General features: G+C 34.2%; 2 protein-coding genes across 4 annotated transcripts in view; one reads left to right on the top strand and one right to left on the bottom strand.

Annotated features, from left to right (window-relative positions):
• Window positions 1-946, bottom strand: part of LOC110443065 — a 20,465-nt gene extending 19,519 nt beyond the window's left edge. The window contains exon 1 of one of the 2 annotated variants that reach the window (XM_021487036.1): window positions 859-946. The gene's annotated coding sequence lies outside the window, so the exon portion shown is untranslated. The remainder of the gene's footprint in view (window positions 1-858) is intronic. The other variant, XM_021487037.1, reaches the window with a different exon arrangement.
• A 4,916-nt stretch (window positions 947-5,862) lies between these two features.
• On the top strand, window positions 5,863-20,390 carry LOC110443061 (ankyrin homolog). 2 transcript variants are annotated; one of them, XM_021487032.1, is made up of 8 exons: window positions 5,863-6,529; window positions 6,859-7,336; window positions 7,624-7,721; window positions 8,998-9,121; window positions 11,072-11,272; window positions 14,319-14,437; window positions 15,341-15,461; window positions 18,424-20,390. In XM_021487032.1, the coding sequence occupies exons 2-8, from the start codon at window positions 6,883-6,885 to the stop codon at window positions 18,714-18,716; spliced, it is 1,410 nt and encodes a 469-aa protein (XP_021342707.1). In that variant the 5' UTR covers window positions 5,863-6,529; window positions 6,859-6,882; the 3' UTR covers window positions 18,717-20,390. The 2 variants fall into 2 exon arrangements, with proteins under 2 accessions (XP_021342707.1, XP_021342708.1); XM_021487033.1 differs by lacking the exon at window positions 5,863-6,529 and adding an exon at window positions 6,539-6,711.
• The last annotated feature ends 168 nt before the right edge of the window (window positions 20,391-20,558 follow it).

Raw genomic sequence — 20,558 nt, 5'->3', positions numbered from 1 at the left:
TATTCGGTACTCGGTGTATTATATAATGGTGTTTTATACGTATACACATGTAATGTTGGTGTGACGCATTATGATATACTAATATAATAGCGTATTCGGTACTCGGTGTATTATATAATGGTGTTTTAAACGTATACAGATGTAATGCTGGTATATTGTAATAAACGTTGCTAGGTGGGGTGTAATATATAATGATATATTTTATGTATACCAATGTAATACTGGTGTGATGTATCATAATGTAACTTTGTATACAAATATTTTGTTGATACCATATATTGAAATAAAAGTTCAGTGTAATATATGATATAATTATGTATATAACATGATGTATACAAATGTGTTGGTGTACTGTATTATAATGTTGACTTGTTATGTTATAATTTCCATGCCAAGTAAAATTATTAAAAAGAATAGAATGACATGATTCTACAATTTAGCTCTTGTGCCTAAAATTGTGGTATATACATGTGTAGTATGATTGATTCCCTATGTATATACGGTCATTTGAATAAGTTATTTACCTTTACAATATTCTTGAACTGTATAACTATTTGTTACAACTACATACCGAATAATTTATCAGTGCTTAATTCAGGTATCTATTGGCATGTCCATCACGCCTATAAGTAAAAATCTAAATGTCAACCATCATTTAGTATTTGCTTGTGGCACATTTCGTCTGCTTTCGTAGGAGCGCCATTTTGGACATCCTCAACATTATATTAGACAAACTAATATATGAGATGTAAAATATTACTATAATTAACTTTCTCCAAATGTTACGCAATAATCAACGAGAAAGTATGAACAATACTCCATTGAATATGTTTTTGACTGGCTAGAAGTTGTACTTACGTTTTAACCTCCTACCTTATATATTCCGAGACTCGACTGTCGTATTCGTGAAGACAAACAATATGGTGGCTACGTACATGTGTATATATATATATCATAGTCCTTTCTGGTGTAGTTCCGGGACATGCCTATATATGTAATGCATCACCTGAGGGCTCTTACAGCGCGAGTAAGGTGTGGACAGGTTACATTAGTTACAATAACAATTACTTGTCCTAACTATAGGACATTATTATCAGCTATTGTCATTGCTTATAGGTTAAAGCATAACCTCCGGTTGTTGTGGATTTTTTTTGTCAGGATCATGATTCAGTTTGGTATTGGTGTATTAAGAAAAATGACCTTTGTTGAAACTTTAAAAAATATATATCATTGTTATAGTTCGACAGGCTCATGAATAGAAAATCGTTATATATGTTGTTAAATCTGTTCATTTCCAATAACATTTATTGAACATTTTGACGTTTTGTTGGTTTCATACACATAAAAACACATAAAAACTTAGCGACGTCGCCGAAGGTGATGTCCCTAACAAGTGTCTGTAATATATGAATGGTTGGTTTTTACATTATTGTTCGAAACGATTGTTGCTCAATGGGAACTAAAACTGTAAATATACATATCACCATTACACAAAGATAATCAATATACAAGTCATCTATATTCAATATATACAGATCATCAATATAAATATAGATAACTAAAATGCAGACCATCGATATACAAGTCAACAATAAAGATAATTAATATACAGATAACCAACATACAGATCATCAATATACAGATAACCTATATACAGATAACCTATATACAGATAACCAACATACAGATCATCAATATACAGATAACCTATATACAGATAACCTATATACAGATAACTTATATACAGATAATCTACATACAGATGACCTATATACAGATAACCATCATACAGATAACCTATATACAGATAACCTATATACAGATAACCTATATACAGATAACCAACATACAGATCATCAATATACAGATAACCAATATACAGATAACCTATATACAGATAACTTATATACAGATAACCTACATACAGATAGCCTATATACAGATAACCATCATACAGATAACCTATATACAGATAACCTATATACAGATATACAGATAACCTATATACAGATAACCTATATACAGATAACCAACATACAGATAACCTATATACAGATAACCTATATACAGATAACCTATATACAGATAACCTATATACAGATAACCTATATACAGATAACCTATATACAGATAACCTATATACAGATAACCTATATACAGATAACCTATATACAGATAACCTATATACAGATAACCTATATACAGATAACCTATATACAGATAACCTATATACAGATAACCTATATACAGATAACCTATATACAGATAACCTATATACAGATAACCTATATACAGATAACCTATATACAGATAACCTATATACAGATAACCTATATACAGATAACCTATATACAGATAACCTATATACAGATAACCTATATACAGATAACCTATATACAGATAACCTATATACAGATAACCTATATACAGATAACCTATATACAGATAACCTATATACAGATAACCTATATACAGATAACCTATATACAGATAACCTATATACAGATAACCTATATACAGATAACCTATATACAGATAACCTATATACAGATAACCTATATACAGATAACCTATATACAGATAACCTATATACAGATAACCTATATACAGATAACCTATATACAGATAACCTATATACAGATAACCTATATACAGATAACCTATATACAGATAACCTATATACAGATAACCTATATACAGATAACCTATATACAGATAACCTATATACAGATAACCTATATACAGATAACCTATATACAGATAACCTATATACAGATAACCTATATACAGATAACCTATATACAGATAACCTATATACAGATAACCTATATACAGATAACCTATATACAGATAACCTATATACAGATAACCTATATACAGATAACCTATATACAGATAACCTATATACAGATAACCTATATACAGATAACCTATATACAGATAACCTATATACAGATAACCTATATACAGATAACCTATATACAGATAACCTATATACAGATAACCTATATACAGATAACCTATATACAGATAACCTATATACAGATAACCTATATACAGATAACCTATATACAGATAACCTATATACAGATAACCTATATACAGATAACCTATATACAGATAACCTATATACAGATAACCTATATACAGATAACCTATATACAGATAACCTATATACAGATAACCTATATACAGATAACCTATATACAGATAACCTATATACAGATAACCTATATACAGATAACCTATATACAGATAACCTATATACAGATAACCTATATACAGATAACCTATATACAGATAACCTATATACAGATAACCTATATACAGATAACCTATATACAGATAACCTATATACAGATAACCTATATACAGATAACCAACATACAGATAACCTATATACATATAACCTATATACAGATAACCTATATACAGATAACCAACATACAGATCATCAATATACAGATAACCAACATAAAGATCATCAATATACAGACCATCAATATACACATCAACAATGTACAGACCATCAATATACAGATCATCAATATACAGATCATCAATATACAGACCATCAATATACAGACCATCAATATATAGACCATCAATATACAGATCACCAAAATACAGATCATCAATATACAGATCATCAATATACAGATCATCAAAATACAGACCATTAATATAGATTATCAATAAACAGAACAGCAATATACAGATCATCAATATACAGATCATCAATATACAGACCATCAATATACAGACCATTAATATAGATTATCAAAATATAGACCATCAATATACAAAGATCATCAATATAGATTATCAATATACAGATCATCAATATACAGAACATCAATATACAGATCATCAATACACAGACCATCAATATACAGATCATCAATATACAGACCATTAATATAGATTATCAATATACAGAACAGCAATATACAAAGATCATCAATATACAGATCATCAATATACAGATCATCAATATACAGACCATCAATATACAGATCACTAATATACAGATAATTGATATAGATTATCAATATACAGATCACCAATATACAAAGATCATCAATACACAGATAATCGATATAAATATAATTAATGTAAAGAGATAGAGGATGTCTTACAGTGTCTTCAGTAATACCAAATATATTTCACGAGTGTGGCTAATATTTTGATATCTTTCACGAATGCGTAGCACGAGTAAAACATATCAAAATATTAGCCACACGAGTGGCTTTACCCATATGGTTTTACGATGTCGAATTCCGCCAACTGGCGGAATTACAGCCGAAATGTGTTTTTCTTTATGTGGCAAACCTTTTTATAAATCCAGTTATCATCTGTTGATGATGTCATGAGGATCAATTGCTTTTGGTTTGACCATGGACTTATATAATGTAATTCTGTAGGTTGATTTTCTTTGTTTTGTGCCTAATTGGTAAAACAGTCGCTTGCCATTATTCGGTGAATTCGTGGTAATTGTGTATGGCTTACATCGCTCTTTGACGTTGTGGAGTCTGGTTTTTCGACGTAGCTCCTTCTATGCTTGTTGTTGGTAATCATTACTATAAAGTGGTACTAAGTCGGTTGTCCTTTCTCTTTGCATTATCAATGCATTGCTATCATCCACGTGTATGCTGCCTCGATTTTTAGGTTCCATTGTTTACTAGGTTTTTATTTTATTTCCATAGAGGATCATTGTTTTGAATCTTGTTCTAGTATTAGTCTGCAATACTTAAAGCTATTATATGGAATGTACGTTATTGGCTTTGCATACCTTTCATCAGCAACAATAAAGAGTTGGGCTGGTGTATTGTTATAAGGAACACCCGAGATCACGGAAGCCTTACCGCGGATTTAGTTCTGTTGTTGTCAAATGTTATAAAATATGTACGAGTTGGCAATATATAAGCGTATGTAAACTTAGTTGTTATACATGTACGAAATGAGGAATCATATACCGGCTATATTCGATACGACTACGCTTTCAACGGTTTAATTCCTGGTCATCCAACATCGAGAAAAGGATTGGAACTTTTTTTGGAATCAAGAAAATAATGAAAATCCTATATTTGACCAACTTGAAAATTTTACACGTTAAAACTATCTTGAAATACGGGAGGTTAAGATGGCAAAAACCCCATCTCGTGCAGTGAGGATGGAGGAAAAAGAAAATCCTAAATCTGAACAAACCAAAAATGTATCTCTCCAATCATAGCACAGAGTAATGAGAGTGAAATTTTGATATAGCTGAAATATAGTACTTCTAACTGTTTTACCGTGGAGTTAAATAGTGGTCTGATTCTGATGTTTATATCTTATTATACTGTATCCAAGTGGACATACAAGATACAGGATACAAGAAACTTTATTTAACGTCGCATACAGGTTAACAAGGAACATTAGCTCTTGAGAGCTATTATTGCGACAAACATATGTAAAATAACAATAACACATTATATTACAAGTAAAGGGAGATAATCACATATATTAATAAAAAACCAAGTAATAATCATCACAGAAAAAGAAAATATCCAAATCCCAGGTTTCTAAGTGATTTGGATACTTTCCTTTGACATTTTATGACAGTATCTTTCTGGCAAAATTGACAAAACTCACTAAACAAAGAATAAAAAAAGCTGAATAGCCATTTTGTTTTAATTGTCAGGCCAAAATGACACGAGATGAGGGTTTCGTCATTATACAGTAAAGTACACTTGTCACAAGAGTTACATGTACAGGACATCACACTTCTAAATCGGTCAAATACATAATTTTTATAATTTCTTTTCCTACCCAAAGTGGTGCACAAGCCACTTCCCCGAAGTTTCTTAATATTTTACTTTGTAGTGTAATATAAATATTTTATCAATGTGAAAAACTGAAAATAAAGTCGGTAGCAGTTACAAATCCACACATGTATTTTTATTGGAGTTCGTGGTTAATGACTATGGATAAGTGGGGCTAATTAAAACAGCTAACGGTATCAATGTTTAATATTGAAACAAAGTTGTAATGACAACAGGATAATATGTAATATTCTCCATCTTCTTTCATGATAATTTATATTTTTTAGACATATTATTTCATTTGCTTGAATATCAGGCTATGTCTACCTGTTTCCACCAGTAACTATTCTCATTCATTATTGGAAATCAAGTACATATTTTGGTATTTTTACTAAGTTTTGATATAAACCTATAAAGCGTCCAAAAAGACTATTTAAATGGGGTGGTCCAACAAACAAACTGTGATCGATTATTGGGTCCATTGATCCAAAAAATAGAAGCTGCTTTCGAACGCACCTGTCAAACTCTTTACTAGAGTTACGTCCCCTTGTTCAATGTTTACATATGGTGCGCACAGCCTGACCCATCTCTACTGCTCTGTAATTTGTAACATATACTGCCAGTAAAATAAGCAGATTTGTTTACCAGCAAAGTTCAAATGAATGACACGCGATAGTAACCGTGGAGAGACTAGTAGGAAGGCTGACTCATTGTCGTTTTTCTAGGTGAAGTGATCATCACTATATTTAGACCATATATCACAGCATTACCTACCTTACCTTATATGGATGGTATATGTATACGGGTTTCGTCACAAAGTTCAGGTGCCCATATACCGGGTAGTTTGAAAAGGCGTGACTTAAATCACAAGACATCTCCGACAGAAGTAACAGAAAGAAAGAAATAAGTAATTTTCGTAGTTGATTTAGATATATTAGTTGTGAAAATAAGAGCAATTTTACAATGTAGGTAACAGCCTAACAGGGTAATGTAAACACTATATCGTGCTATAGGTAATTATTGTTATTTGTTGTTTTTATTTATTGATTTTCAGCTTTGATCTGAACAATAACCTGCAATGGAATCAGAACAAGAATCACTGGATTATCCGCCGCCTCATCAGCATGTGTCTCCCTCCAGTTCCCCTCCTCAACATCAACAAGTATCTCCCTCCATTTCCCCTCCTCCACATCAGCATGTGTCTCCCTCCAGTTCCCCTCCTCTACATCAACAAGTGTCTCCCTCCAGTTCCCCTCCTCCACATCAGCATGTGCCCCCCTCTCTGCCTCATGTACCACCGCCCCCTCCTCCTCCTCCTCCTCCTCCATTACCTGTGCCCTTGCCACTGGATGGCGCAGCTATTACTATAGATGACATGCGTGTGAGGGAGAGTGAACCAATTAATGGATCTGATCTTCTGTTGGAAGTTCCCAATGACGAGGAAGATATCTTTAAAGCTGTAAGATATAATGATTTGGACATGATAGGGAGACTTGTGAGAGCTGGGATCAACATCAACTCTAAACATCAAGGTAAAACACCCTCCTAATATCAATGCGTACAACAAATTTGGGGATCAAACTTCAGTCGCCTGCGTGGAAGGCTGAAGTGTTAAGCACTCGACCAATCCTTTATCTAGACAAACAGATTTCACTTATAATTATTAGAGATTGTGTAATTTAAATGCTACCTTTCAGCAAGTGGTTTGCATATATTAGAATAAAAATACATTTAAAATATTACCTGTGGAACCAAAATGATACTTGAAAAGCAAACTGAAGTAGCAGGACTCTTTAAAAAGCTTGATTAAAATTGACAGGGATGGCTTGTACTGTGAGGTGTCGTATGTTGGCGAGTCACATCAAGATGACAAAGTATACTCCTCTACATGTTGCAGTCCTGCAGAGTCCTTTGAAGGTAAGAGTCTTTTATCATGTAATGGACAATACAAGTATAACCTTACGAAAATGTAATTGTTCAAATAGTCCTTAATTATGAAAATGAGGATAAATTATTAAGTTTATTTCAAACCAATATATATATAGCATGTGGCCAACTATAAACAATGATTATCATGTGGTGGAATAAAATCATTGGTTTACACTTCTTGTGTATGGATTTAGGGCTCTTCGTGGAAATTCTCCAGTGTACCTTGAGTAACTTGTGCTGCAATTTGTTCAAACAAGACCTCTAAGTCTCTGTCTGGCACCTTACTGACAGTTCTGAAGCCTGCACTGTCACATACAGAAACTAATGGTTAAACAAAATAGCATTAGAAATATGGAACAGGCTTCCAACCCTCATTTGAACGTGCGGCTCATTAGCCATTAGCATTAGAAATAATGGAACTGGATACTCCGAAATGAAATGTTCACCAAGGTGCTGTTTGATGTCATCATGTATTGTTATATAATTACTTCAAAGTTTTTGTCATACTTTAAAATTTCTTAATGAATACAGTTTCAGATAAATTTTAGTTAAAGCACAGTGGATGTTATCTATTAATAAAATTGATAGGAAACTATCAAATTATTATAACTGTGCTGATTAACAATGATAATGTAGGAAATATTTCAGTCACAATGCCTTGGTTTCCTGCATGTAATTTTTTTGTAACCATTTGTAAGTCCCCCGGCCTCCCCGGAGGGACTATAGGTTTGTGCTCTGTTTGTCTGTCCGAAGAGTTGTCCGCTGCATATCTAACAAACTATTTTTACCTGGAGTACATCTTGTGATGGTAGAGTGCGGAGTACAGTAAGTAGGTTACTGTGACCAATGATTTGACACTGGACCTCAACCTTTGTAAAGTTTTTCTCTGGCATATCTTCTATACTATTTCTCCAAGAGTAATCAGATTGGTATGCACGTACATCTGAGGATAGCAGAGTGTTGAGAACTAAAAGTAGGTCACTGTGACCTATGATTCGACCTTTGACCTCGGTAAATAAAGAAATCATTACCTGTGGGAGACTATGGATTGAAATGAAATACTTTGCCAGTTTCCCATTTTTAAAGAGCACAGCATCAAATCAATGGACAATTGTCTCAGACCTCCATCAAGGGTTCAAATATATTTCTTTTATTTATCTTGCAAAAACTTATAGTGAAAATGTTGTTTGTCTATTTTAACTAAAAAAGTGTTTTTTTTCTGTAGTTTAAATCAATTAAGGAATACAAATATCTTATGTTACAGACTATATCCTTCCTGGTAGATCATGGAGCTGACGTAAATAGCTGTGATGGGAACAGCCGAGTGCCTTTACACTATGTAGCGAATGCTGGCAGGGCCGATGTTCTCCAGTTCCTCTTACAGAAAGGTGAAATATAGATAACTACAGTAAACAACCTCAAATTTGTTGTGATGAACTAAAGTGTCCTTTGGTTGGTCTAGTGGCACTGAATAGTGCACTCGCCTGTCACCAAGATGGCTGGGGTTCAGTCTTCGGATCTGAGGTGAAGTGATATGTGGTCGTTTGACTGACCACATGGATTTTATCTGGGTATTCCAGTTTCCTCAAACATGAAAAACCTCTGCATTTTTTTCACCCTGGCCAACAAAAGTGACTGATTAAAAATAGAAAAGCTTGTTTTATAATTGCTGTGGAATAAAGAAGTTTATATTTATCTCATTTTGGCTGCTCACAATCTTCCTCAAATACATATTATATAAAACTGTTCTTTTAAAACTGAAGAAATCAAAGGATCAGATCAGCAAAAAAGGCAACAGGAAAGGAGTTTGTTTTGTACACAAACAGTATTTGATAACTAATATTTAATAGGGTTCAATTTAGCCACTGGCCCTTTGGCCGAGGTCAGTGTTTTTTCCATATGCTAGTTCATTTTTGAAAGGAACTAGGCCAGTCAATTTTCTTCTGACATGAACATCTGAATTGTGATAAAGCTCAACATCCTGGATACTTATATGACTCAAATAGAACATTTCAGAAAACAAATAAACATACTATGTTTATGTTTAAAAAAGTTTGGTAAAAGGCTGGTTCGGCCAGTTTTTTAAGATGAACAGTATTTGGTAATTTTTTCATATAAAGTTTGGATACATAACAGTTGTAGCATACTTTTTCTGGTTTTAGAAGTTGGAATTTGTTAGGTATCTTACTAAAGGTTGAGTCAGTGTATGAGATATAAACTTACTACCTAAGAATGTTTGTTGTACAGGTTTTACTGAAGGGTGAGACGGTGTCTATTACATCTGATTCTGAGATGTGCTTCAGTTTTACTGTTACATCTCTTATTTAAGTATATTGACATCTCTCCTTTCTTCAGCCTAGTTAACGCTAACTGTGTATAAATTAGCGTACACTCCGTGGAAAAGGCTCGGCAGATTGATACTTGTTTCAAAGATGGCGCTGTTCATGGTTCAGCCAGATAACAGTCTGATGACAGCTATTGGTTGGTTCCTTCAACATCTGGAAACATGGAACATATTCGGGATCCATCATGTCTAATTATAGAACAAAAGCGTGCCGACAAATTTCTTATTCCTTGGATGCTCATTCAAATCTCGTTGATGGTAAAGTAAGATTCGAGCGTGTCACTACCAGCAGAGCAGTGTGCTAATGGACATACATAACAACCATTATAAATGAATGAAAATGTTCGAAGGGCTACTTAAATTACTAAATTAAAAATTTAAAAGCAAAGCAAGGAAGATCAATAGTGTTGTTAACTGTGTATTTCTAAATTTACCTCTATATCGATGTAGATTCACTGGAACTATATTATCCTAGCAACCACGGATACTGTTGTTACCATTCAACAAGCTCTGACTGTTTTTCCTTCATACACCATTTAAACATTTTTTGGAATATAAATATAATGTTTGACGTCCATTTATGGTAGTATAAACACACTCCATACAGAATATGTTCATTGCCTACGGAGTTCATGCTACTGTATACACTGTCAAAACAAAGGTCATGCAATCCTTATGTGTGTCTATGCTTGAAGTACAAATTTTAGTGAAGAATGTTATAACAATTGATTGACCCGTTTAACTGATGAAGTGTCCTATGCTTTAATTTCAGCTGTTAGAGTCACAAGTCAAATTGTGAAGTGTCAGGTTGATATAAGATTTTCGCATGTCATGTATCACTCTGCAACTTCACATTTTACTAATTACAAATGGCTTCTACTTGCTTATTTGAGCCATGATTTCTTGATATTGAAAACACTGCAAGTCGAACATACCAACCTATTGATAATAAGAATACTATAATTAATGTATGAATCATTTCTTGTCAATGCAGGTTCAAGTTGCAATGTACAGTCAGCCAGTATGAAAACTCCACTTATGTATGCAGTGATAAAGGGCGACCCCATGTCTATCAACCTGTTGATCAAGGCTGGTGCTGATGTTGACATTACGGATGAGAAGGGAACATCAGCACTCCATCTGGCCAGCTTCACCATGCCAGTCAAACATTATGTAGTCCAACTTTTACTAAAGGGTGAGTCAATGTTTGTTGTATATTTCTTAATGACAGGTGAGTTGATAGTTTTAGTACAGCTGTAGTCAATATTTCTGAAAATCTCATAATGAAGGGTAATCAGTGTTTGATGTACAGCTCTTACTGAGAAAGGTTTGTGATGCAGGTCTTACTGAAGGGTGAGTCAATGTTTGTGATGCAGGTCTTACTGAAGGGTGAGTCAATGTTTGTGATTCAGGTCTTACTGTAGGGTGAGTCAATGTTTGTGATTCAGGTCTTACTGAAGGGTGAGTCAATATTTGTGATTCAGGTCTTACTGAAGGGTGAGTCAATATTTGTGATTCAGGTCTTACTGAAGGGTGAGTCAATATTTGTGATTCAGGTCTTACTGAAGGGTGAGTCAATGTTTGTGATTCAGGTCTTACTGAAGGGTGAGTCAATATTTGTGATTCAGGTCTTACTGAAGGGTGAGTCAATATTTGTGATTCAGGTCTTACTGAAGGGTGAGTCAATGTTTGTGATTCAGGTCTTACTGAAGGGTGAGTCAATATTTGTGATTCAGGTCTTACTGAAGGGTGAGTCAATGTTTGTGATTCAGGTCTTACTGAAGGGTGAGTCAATATTTGTGATTCAGGTCTTACTGAAGGGTGAGTCAATGTTATGATTCAGGTCTTACTGAAGGGTGAGTCAATGTTTGTGATTCAGGTCTTACTGAAGGGTGAGTCAATATTTGTGATTCAGGTCTTACTGAAGGGTGAGTCAATGTTATGATTCATGTCTTACTGAAGGGTGAGTCAATGTTTGTGATTCAGGTCTTACTGAAGGGTGAGTCAATATTTGTGATTCAGGTCTTACTGAAGGGTGAGTCAATGTTATGATTCATGTCTTACTGAAGGGTGAGTCAATGTTTGTGATTCAGGTCTTACTGAAGGGTGAGTCAATATTTGTGATTCAGGTCTTACTGAAGGGTGAGTCAATGTTATGATTCATGTCTTACTGAAGGGTGAGTCAATGTTTGTGATTCAGGTCTTACTGAAGGATGAGTCAATATTTGTGATTCAGATCTTACTGAAGGGTGAGTCAATGTTATGATTCATGTCTTACTGAAAGGTGAGTCAATGTTTGTGATTCAGGTCTTTCTGAAGGATGAGTCAATATTTGTGATTCAGATCTTACATAAGAATTAGTCGATGTTTGTGATTCAGGTCTTACTGAAAGGCGAGTCAATGTTTGTGATTCAGGTCTTACTGTAGGGTGAGTCAATATTTGTGATACAGGTCTTACATAAGAATGAGTCAATATTTTTGATACAGGTCTTACATAAGAATGAGTCAATGTTATGATGCAGGTCTTACTGAAGGGTGAGTCAATGTTTGTGATTCAGGTCTTACTGAAGGGTGAGTCAATATTTGTGATTCAGGTCTTACTGAAGGGTGAGTCAATGTTATGATTCATGTCTTACTGAAAGGTGAGTCAATGTTTGTGATTCAGGTCTTTCTGAAGGATGAGTCAATATTTGTGATTCAGATCTTACATAAGAATTAGTCGATGTTTGTGATTCAGGTCTTACTGAAAGGCGAGTCAATGTTTGTGATTCAGGTCTTACTGTAGGGTGAGTCAATATTTGTGATACAGGTCTTACATAAGAATGAGTCAATATTTTTGATACAGGTCTTACATAAGAATGAGTCAATGTTATGATGCAGGTCTTACTGAAGGGTGAGTCAATGTTTGTGATTCAGGTCTTACTGAAGAGTGAGTCAATATTTGTGATTCAGGTCTTACTGAAGGGTGAGTCAATGTTATGATTCAGGTCTTACTGAAGGGTGAGTCAATGTTTGTGATTCAGGTCTTACTAAAGGATGAGTCAATATTTGTGATTCAGATCTTACATAAGAATTAGTTGATGTATGTAATTCAGGTCTTACTGAAAGGCGAGTCAATGTTTGTGATTCAGGTCTTACTGAAGGGTGAGACAATATTTGTGATTCAGGTCTTCCATAAGAATGAGTCGATGATTGTGATTCAGGTCTTACTGTAGGGTGAATCAATATTTGTGATACAGGTCTTACTGTAGGGTGAGTCAATATTTGTTATTCAGGTCTTACATAAGAATGAGTCAATGTTATGATGCAGGTCTTACTGTTGGGTTAGTCAATATTTGTGATACAGGACTTACATAAGAATGAGTCAATATTTTTGATACAGGTCTTACATAAGAATGAGGCAATGTTATGATGCAGGTCTTACTGTAGGGTTAGTCAATGTTTGTTATTCAGGTCTTCCATAAGAATGAGTCGATGTTTGTGATTCAGGTCTTACTGTAGGGTGAGTCAATGTTTGTGATTCAGGTCTTACTGAAGGGTGAGTCAATATTTGTGATTCAGGTCTTCCATAAGAATGATTCAATGTTTGTGATGCAGGTCTTACTGAAAGACGAGTCAATGTTTGTGATGCGGGTATCAACTAAAGAGTGAGTCAATATTTGTGATAAAGCTCTTATTGAATGGTGAGTCAGTGTTTGTATAGTGCTAAGACTTGAGGGATGAATCATTTTTTGCAGCTGTAACAGAAAGATGATCGAGTCAACATTTGTGATACATTTCCTGCTGTGTGGTGACTTCTATGGTGGATTCAAAGTTTGTGGAGCAGCTTTTACTGAAGGATAAATCAGTGAAATGTGTTATAACTTGCATGTTTAGATTGTAAACAGCTATGTTTCAATTTTACTCCTTAAACCTTCCTGAAAAAAATGTTTTTTATGTTAATTGATATACCATGATTTCTTGCATATTGCCCAGCAGTTATGCGTTTTTAATTGAAAACACTGGGGGCTAAATGTTGAAGTGAGCAATGAGATAAAGTAAGAGTCTTGTCTCTCCCCTTTTAAACAGGCTGGATAGCTGGACAACCACATTTAGTGGTGGCTGGATTAATGAGGCTGGACAAAGGGACAACCAGATAAATAGCTGGATAATGAGGCTGGGCTCTATATAATTCACTATGTAATAATAATGGCTGTTTGATTGTGTACATTCTCGAAGCCTGAAGAAATAACATGTTGTAGGTGGTGCTAATGTCAACATTGCCAACAAGAAGGGTGCCACACCTCTGATGATGTCAGTAGCTACTAGAGATATCGCTCTCATGGAGATGCTGTTGGATGGAGGAGCAGAAGTTGATAAAGTAAAAAAGTTATACTTATGTATAGATTATGCCACTAGGAAATACTAGGTGATTAAATGGTTTTGATTGGTTTCGGTATTTCAGAGTCAGAAACTCATGTGACCTTTGTTATTAAAAATCTAAGAATTCTGATCGCTTACGTGAAATGTTTTTTGACAAGTTATTGCAGTGATAACATTCAAAATATGTTCATCTATGTTGTGCTGTGCTAAGTCAAATTTTCAAACAAAATGAGAAATTTTTTGAAAATAGCAGTTGTATGCAAAACCATGGCAAACCATGTAAACCATGGAAATTATGTTTTTTCTCTTGTTTTCCAACATGTAGAGCGACACAAAAGATATAGAGGTTCCCTAACGAGTGATGGTTGGTTATCATATTAACTAACTCAAGTTAGTAAATTTTCAAATTGTATAAAGATATGAGGTTTACCAAGTATCTTTTACAATCAGTTAACAAAAGGTAGATAAACATGATAACCAACCATTACGAGTTTGAGGTGAAACAATTGTGATTGAACTATGGAGTCACAGTAGAAGAGAACGTCGCAAAATATTCTTACTTGATGTCATCATTAGAAGATTGACCAATGACATGACATCCAGGCTGTTACGCAATACATGTAGTGGGTAATCTAAATGTTTACCAACTCCAAGCAGGGTGTAGGAGAAATAAACATTGATTAATGAAAGTGCATATCAGGGAAGTTATCTGAATTCAAACACCAATTATAAACACTAAATACAATTAAAATGGTTGTTGTTGATAACTGTTCGTTAATGAATTTAACACATCACGACAGTAGTGGAACATCTTGAAATTGAGTACAAGCAATTTGTTTTATTTCTAAAATCTTGCTCAGTACATTTGTTCTAGTTGCATGTTATTTGTGTATTATCCCAGGTGGACAACAGGAGAAGAAGCACATTTCACTCTGTGATTGAGCTAAGCTCCAGAGCCGTCCCTACTATTGCCAGGTTGTTGGTTCAGAGAGGTGCTGATATCAACACCGTAGACAAAGACGGTATATACATATCCTTCATATCAATATTACAGTTACATTGTTAAAATGAATACTAATAATTCAGTATTTGTGATTTCTCCTTTCTACAACGAACTTACCTGTACAATCCTATCTATACTATCTGAGGAGTAATTGTGTTAAACTTTGTTCTAAAAATACAATGTTTGTCTCTATGTCTGATAGACTTTCTCTGTCTCTCCTCCTTTGTCTCTATGTCTGATACACTTTCCCTGTCTCTCCTACTTTGTCTCTATGTCTGATACACTTTCCCTGTCTCTCCTACTTTGTCTCTATGTCTGATACACTTTATCTGTCTCTCCTACTTTGTCTCTAAGTCTGATACACTTTCTCTGTCTCTCCTACTTTGTCTCTAAGTCTGATACACTTTCTCTGTCTCTCCTACTTTGTCTCTTTGTCTGATACACTTTCTCTGTCTCTCCTACTTTGTCTTTATGTCTGATACACTTTCTCTGTCTCTCAGTCTCTCTTTCGTTGTCTCTATATCTGATACACCTTCCCTATCCCTCTGTCTCTCTTTCTTTGTCTATATGTCTGATACACTTTCTCTGTCTCTCCTACTTTGTCTCTAAGTCTGATACACTTTCTCTGTCTCTCCTACTTTGTCTCTAAGTCTGATACACTTTCTCTGTCTCTCAGTCTCTCTTTCGTTGTCTCTATATCTGATACACCTTCCCTGTCCCTCTGTCTCTCTTTCTTTGTCTATATGTCTGATACACTTTCTCTGTCTCTCTGTCTCTCTTTCTTAGTCTCTATGTCTGATACACTTTATCTGTCTCTCCTACTTTGTCTCTAAGTCTGATACACTTTCTCTGTCTCTCCTACTTTGTCTCTATGTCTGATACACTTTATCTGTCTCTCCTACTTTGTCTCTAAGTCTGATACACTTTCTCTGTCTCTCCTACTTTGTCTCTAAGTCTGATACACTTTCTCTGTCTCTCCTACTTTGTCTCTATGTCTGATACACTTTATCTGTCTCTCCTACTTTGCCTCTATGTCTGATACACTTTCTCTGTCCCTCCGTCTTAGTCTCTATGTCTGATACACTTTATCTGTCTCTCCTACTTTGCCTCTATGTCTGATACACTTTCTCTGTCTCTCCTACTTTGTCTCTTTGTCTGATACACTTTCTCTGTCTCTCCTACTTTGTCTCTAAGTCTGATACACTTTCTCTGTCTCTCTATCTCTCTTTCTTTGTCTCTATGTCTGATAGACTTTCTCTGTCTCTCCTCCTTTGTCTCTATGTCTGATACACTTTCTCTGTCTCTCTTTCTTTATCTCTATGTCTGATACACTTTCTCTGTCTCTTCGTCTCTCTTTCTTTGTCTCTATGTCTGAAACACTTTCACTGTCTCTTCTCTCTGTCTTTATTGTCTTGTCTCTGCTTTCTCCCTCTCTCTCAGCAACTGTCTGTCTTGAAGTTTAATTTGTGTAGTTACAATTACGTTGGAAACTTCCAGAGGTATTGATAGACTCTGTTTGGGGAATGGTGTGTGTCTTCCAGAAGAAACAATTGTTTACATTGCCAGTATAATAACACTTATTTTAACTGGAACTTTACATACACCATATACATTAATTAGATCTGTTTATTTGTGACCTTCATGTTGTTTTTGTTAACATCAATTAAGTTATGGTCCATGACTTACTAACTTAGTCTTGTTCAATGTATTGCTTCTTCAAATATAAGAACGCTTTCAAAGAAATTTCCCCTATAATATGAACAGGTGCGCGTAACCAACAAGTTGCTGCCACCCCTTTATCTGTAAGTTCATGTACTACTCCTCCTCCATATCAAACTAATGTTATTTAAGTTCATACAGTCCTAATTAACAATCTGATTAAAATCATGTGTTACATGGTTTCGTTAACTTCGTAATACGCCTGTTCAGGCGGAGACATGGCACAGATGATTTTAATCAGATTGTCCTAATTAATGTCTGATAATAAATGTGCTAATAAATTCTTAATATCTTCTTCAACCTCAGTTAGATATGGAGAATACAGCATTATGGGGTGCAACTATTCTGGGTTGTGTATAAATCATGGGTATTGTTAGACTCTGAAAATATGAAGGTTAAGCAGGAATATTAGTTATCCTCCCATTAACAATGAATTATGATCTTTAAAATCTTTTTGTGGATCTGAAATCTGGTTCGGTAATTTGTTGTCACTACCTCCGTTCTTGTTATGGGGACGTGACATTTCTTGGATTTAACCAAGATTTACATGATGGTGTCGTTGGTAAAGCAGAAGACGGCTAGTCTTCTGAAACATGTGATCCTTGTACTTTTTCTGGGTCTTTATGTGAATCTTTCCTTAAATCATAATTTGCCCTTGAAAGAGTAAAAATAATATATGTTCAACCATAACCTGATCAAAAGTATATAAAGTAAAACATAATGTCAAAAAAAACAAAAACAACTAAAGGCAAAGCAAAAATAAACTTGTTTATAGCACATATATATGTTAAGAGTCCCTGCCTGATATCCCTTGTCATCGAAGACGTTAAAAGTAAGACGTAAAAGGGACATTTCTGCATGACATATTTCACATTTTGCTGAAATATCTTTTCAGCAATAGGGTTCCAATCCACCAATATAAACATGTCGTAATATGTAAATAGAGAAAGTGAGGTACAGCCTTGAAAGGTCACACAATTATAGATTGATTTGCGCTGACCAGGCAACGTCACACCAGCCGCTATTAAAATTGAGAAAAAATCGTGTCTAGTATCCTCGTTTTCGCAATGTGGTTCTATTTTTATGCATCTTTGCAAGGTTTGAGCAAGATACTTTCTTCATTAACACTAATTATCCATGGCGTTTGGACATTTTTATTCAGCAGAATTACTCTAAACGTATCAGGAACAAAGATTTTGTTTAACTTGAAGAAAAATGTGGAAATATCACTTTAAAAGATTTTTCCCTTCTTTCTTTTTCAGGAGGCACTCTTTTGTCTAAGTCAATTCGATTTGGTAAAATGGAGACTATACTGATGCTACTGTCAATGGATTGTTATCGTGATATGGACCTTCTTCTTGGTGAAAAAATCACAGACTTACGAGAATCCTACTCACACTTTAACAAGCTAATGGAGAAGGAACTCAACACTCCCAGATCCTTACTGAGGTGTTGTCGCTACACAATAAGAAGCCACGTAAGCAAAGGTCACATGACTGACCTTGACAAATTGATGATACCAAGAACTTTGAAGAATTATCTTCAGTTGAAATGATACTAATGTGAAGTTGTTTCTGAGACAGTCATACTTGGTCTTCTCCTCGAAATGCAACGTTACAAGTTTGCAAATTCTTTTTGTCCGATCAAAAGATCAAACAACAAAGCGATAACGCTTTTCTGCAGTCATTATGACCAGTAACAAGGATTCATTTGAACACCTTTTCTTTGCCTACACGTTTATGCTACTACATATGTCGAAATCGAAAGCTTTTAAATGTTGAGTGTCACATTGACAGCTTTTAAATGTTGAGTGTCACATTGAAAGCTTTTCACTGATGTAGTGTTATCGGAGCGAGCTGCAAGCCCTGGATACATAACAACAGGAGAAAATTAAGCATGCGTTGTTAGCATTTGTTTGGGATGTTTCTTAAATGAAGTGAGCCTGTTGTGATACTTTTAATAATGTGCTTGTACTGGTTGTGACCTTCTGTGCCAAAATCGGGTAATATGTTATTAGCTGTTGTTATTTTTGTAAATTTACACTATTCCACTTTTAAAGTACTGTCATAGTGAATACCAATTGTTGGGGTCAATTTCGTGGTTTCTATACATGATTTCAATGGGATTTCAAAATGTACAAAAGAAACAAAATTTGTTTTACAGTACTCGTTCAATATTAGTATTTTTACCTCATTTTACTATACCTACAAAGTCGACCCATGAAGAATACGCTAAACTGTAATTTATATCAAATTTGATATATATCCATATTTTCAACTACTAAACATTTTCCATTTAGTTTATAGAAAGAGTAAGAGGATAGAAACAAAACCCAGATGTTTATCCAAATGCTGTTTGTGTAAAAGTTGGCATGATTTTTTACCATTACTCCACGAGTAAAAATGATATAGTATATTTTTAGGTTTCTTAGATAAAACGATTATGGGAAAACATAGTAAGTGTGATTCAATGGAGACATATACTTAGTTTTATGTAATTATACTGTAACATTTATGGTAATTTAATGTCTGTGAGTTGGAAGTGATCGCTTTAGTATGAATGAGATACCACCTCTTGTTGTATATGATATGCAAGTCTTTGTGACACTGTCTCTTAAGTGACATTATTGTTATATCATGTACAGAATGCTTTTAAGTATGAGTTATTTATATGAAGTATTTTTATTTAATGTATACATGAATTTCATATTTTTTGGTGATGGTATGCTATCTCTTTATTTTCAAAGTGAATACATTTATAATGGAATTATGGACATATATGATTCCCTTTGATATTCTTCTATTATACCATGTGTATTGCTTAAATCAAGTTATATTAAATATTCCCAATCTGATTAAAATCTTACCCTTGACTCACTACTTAGTCTCCATACGTAAAAGACATATGATACGATTTATTAGATAATAAGCGTTCTTCACTTTATAACAGATTTAATTTATACAGATTTAATTTATAACAGATTTAACTTTCTACATTTATTTAATTACAAGATTTAGAACTTTATGAGATTCAAAAGAGTTATTACCAGACGAAAAAGGATATTGTTTTATAATAGATTGATTTTTTTTTTATTTAATATTAATAAACTAAAATAATGTAATCAGTAGCTGTATCTTGATTGGTGAAGCCCTTTTCTGTATTCTTAAGTTAGATGTATGCAGGAAAGTGAATTTTACTTAATCATATAAATTTGCTATTTGCTATTGAATGTTGCATTGTTAATTTATTTCCGAGCTTGTATAACTTACACTCGCAAACACACCACAATTTCTACATGACTAAGATGAAGGAGCCATGTACAGAATAAATTAGAAACAAATGAATTATACCGTGTATACCAAAGTGTTACGGTAGTAACAGAAACACGAAAAGAAAA

Source organism: Mizuhopecten yessoensis, unplaced genomic scaffold (genome assembly GCF_002113885.1).
Source record: "Mizuhopecten yessoensis strain PY_sf001 unplaced genomic scaffold, ASM211388v2 scaffold716323, whole genome shotgun sequence".
Classification (NCBI taxonomy): Eukaryota; Metazoa; Mollusca; class Bivalvia; order Pectinida; family Pectinidae; genus Mizuhopecten; species Mizuhopecten yessoensis.
Note: the sequence above shows the minus strand (reverse complement) of the source record. Positions and strands in the feature narration are given on the sequence as shown.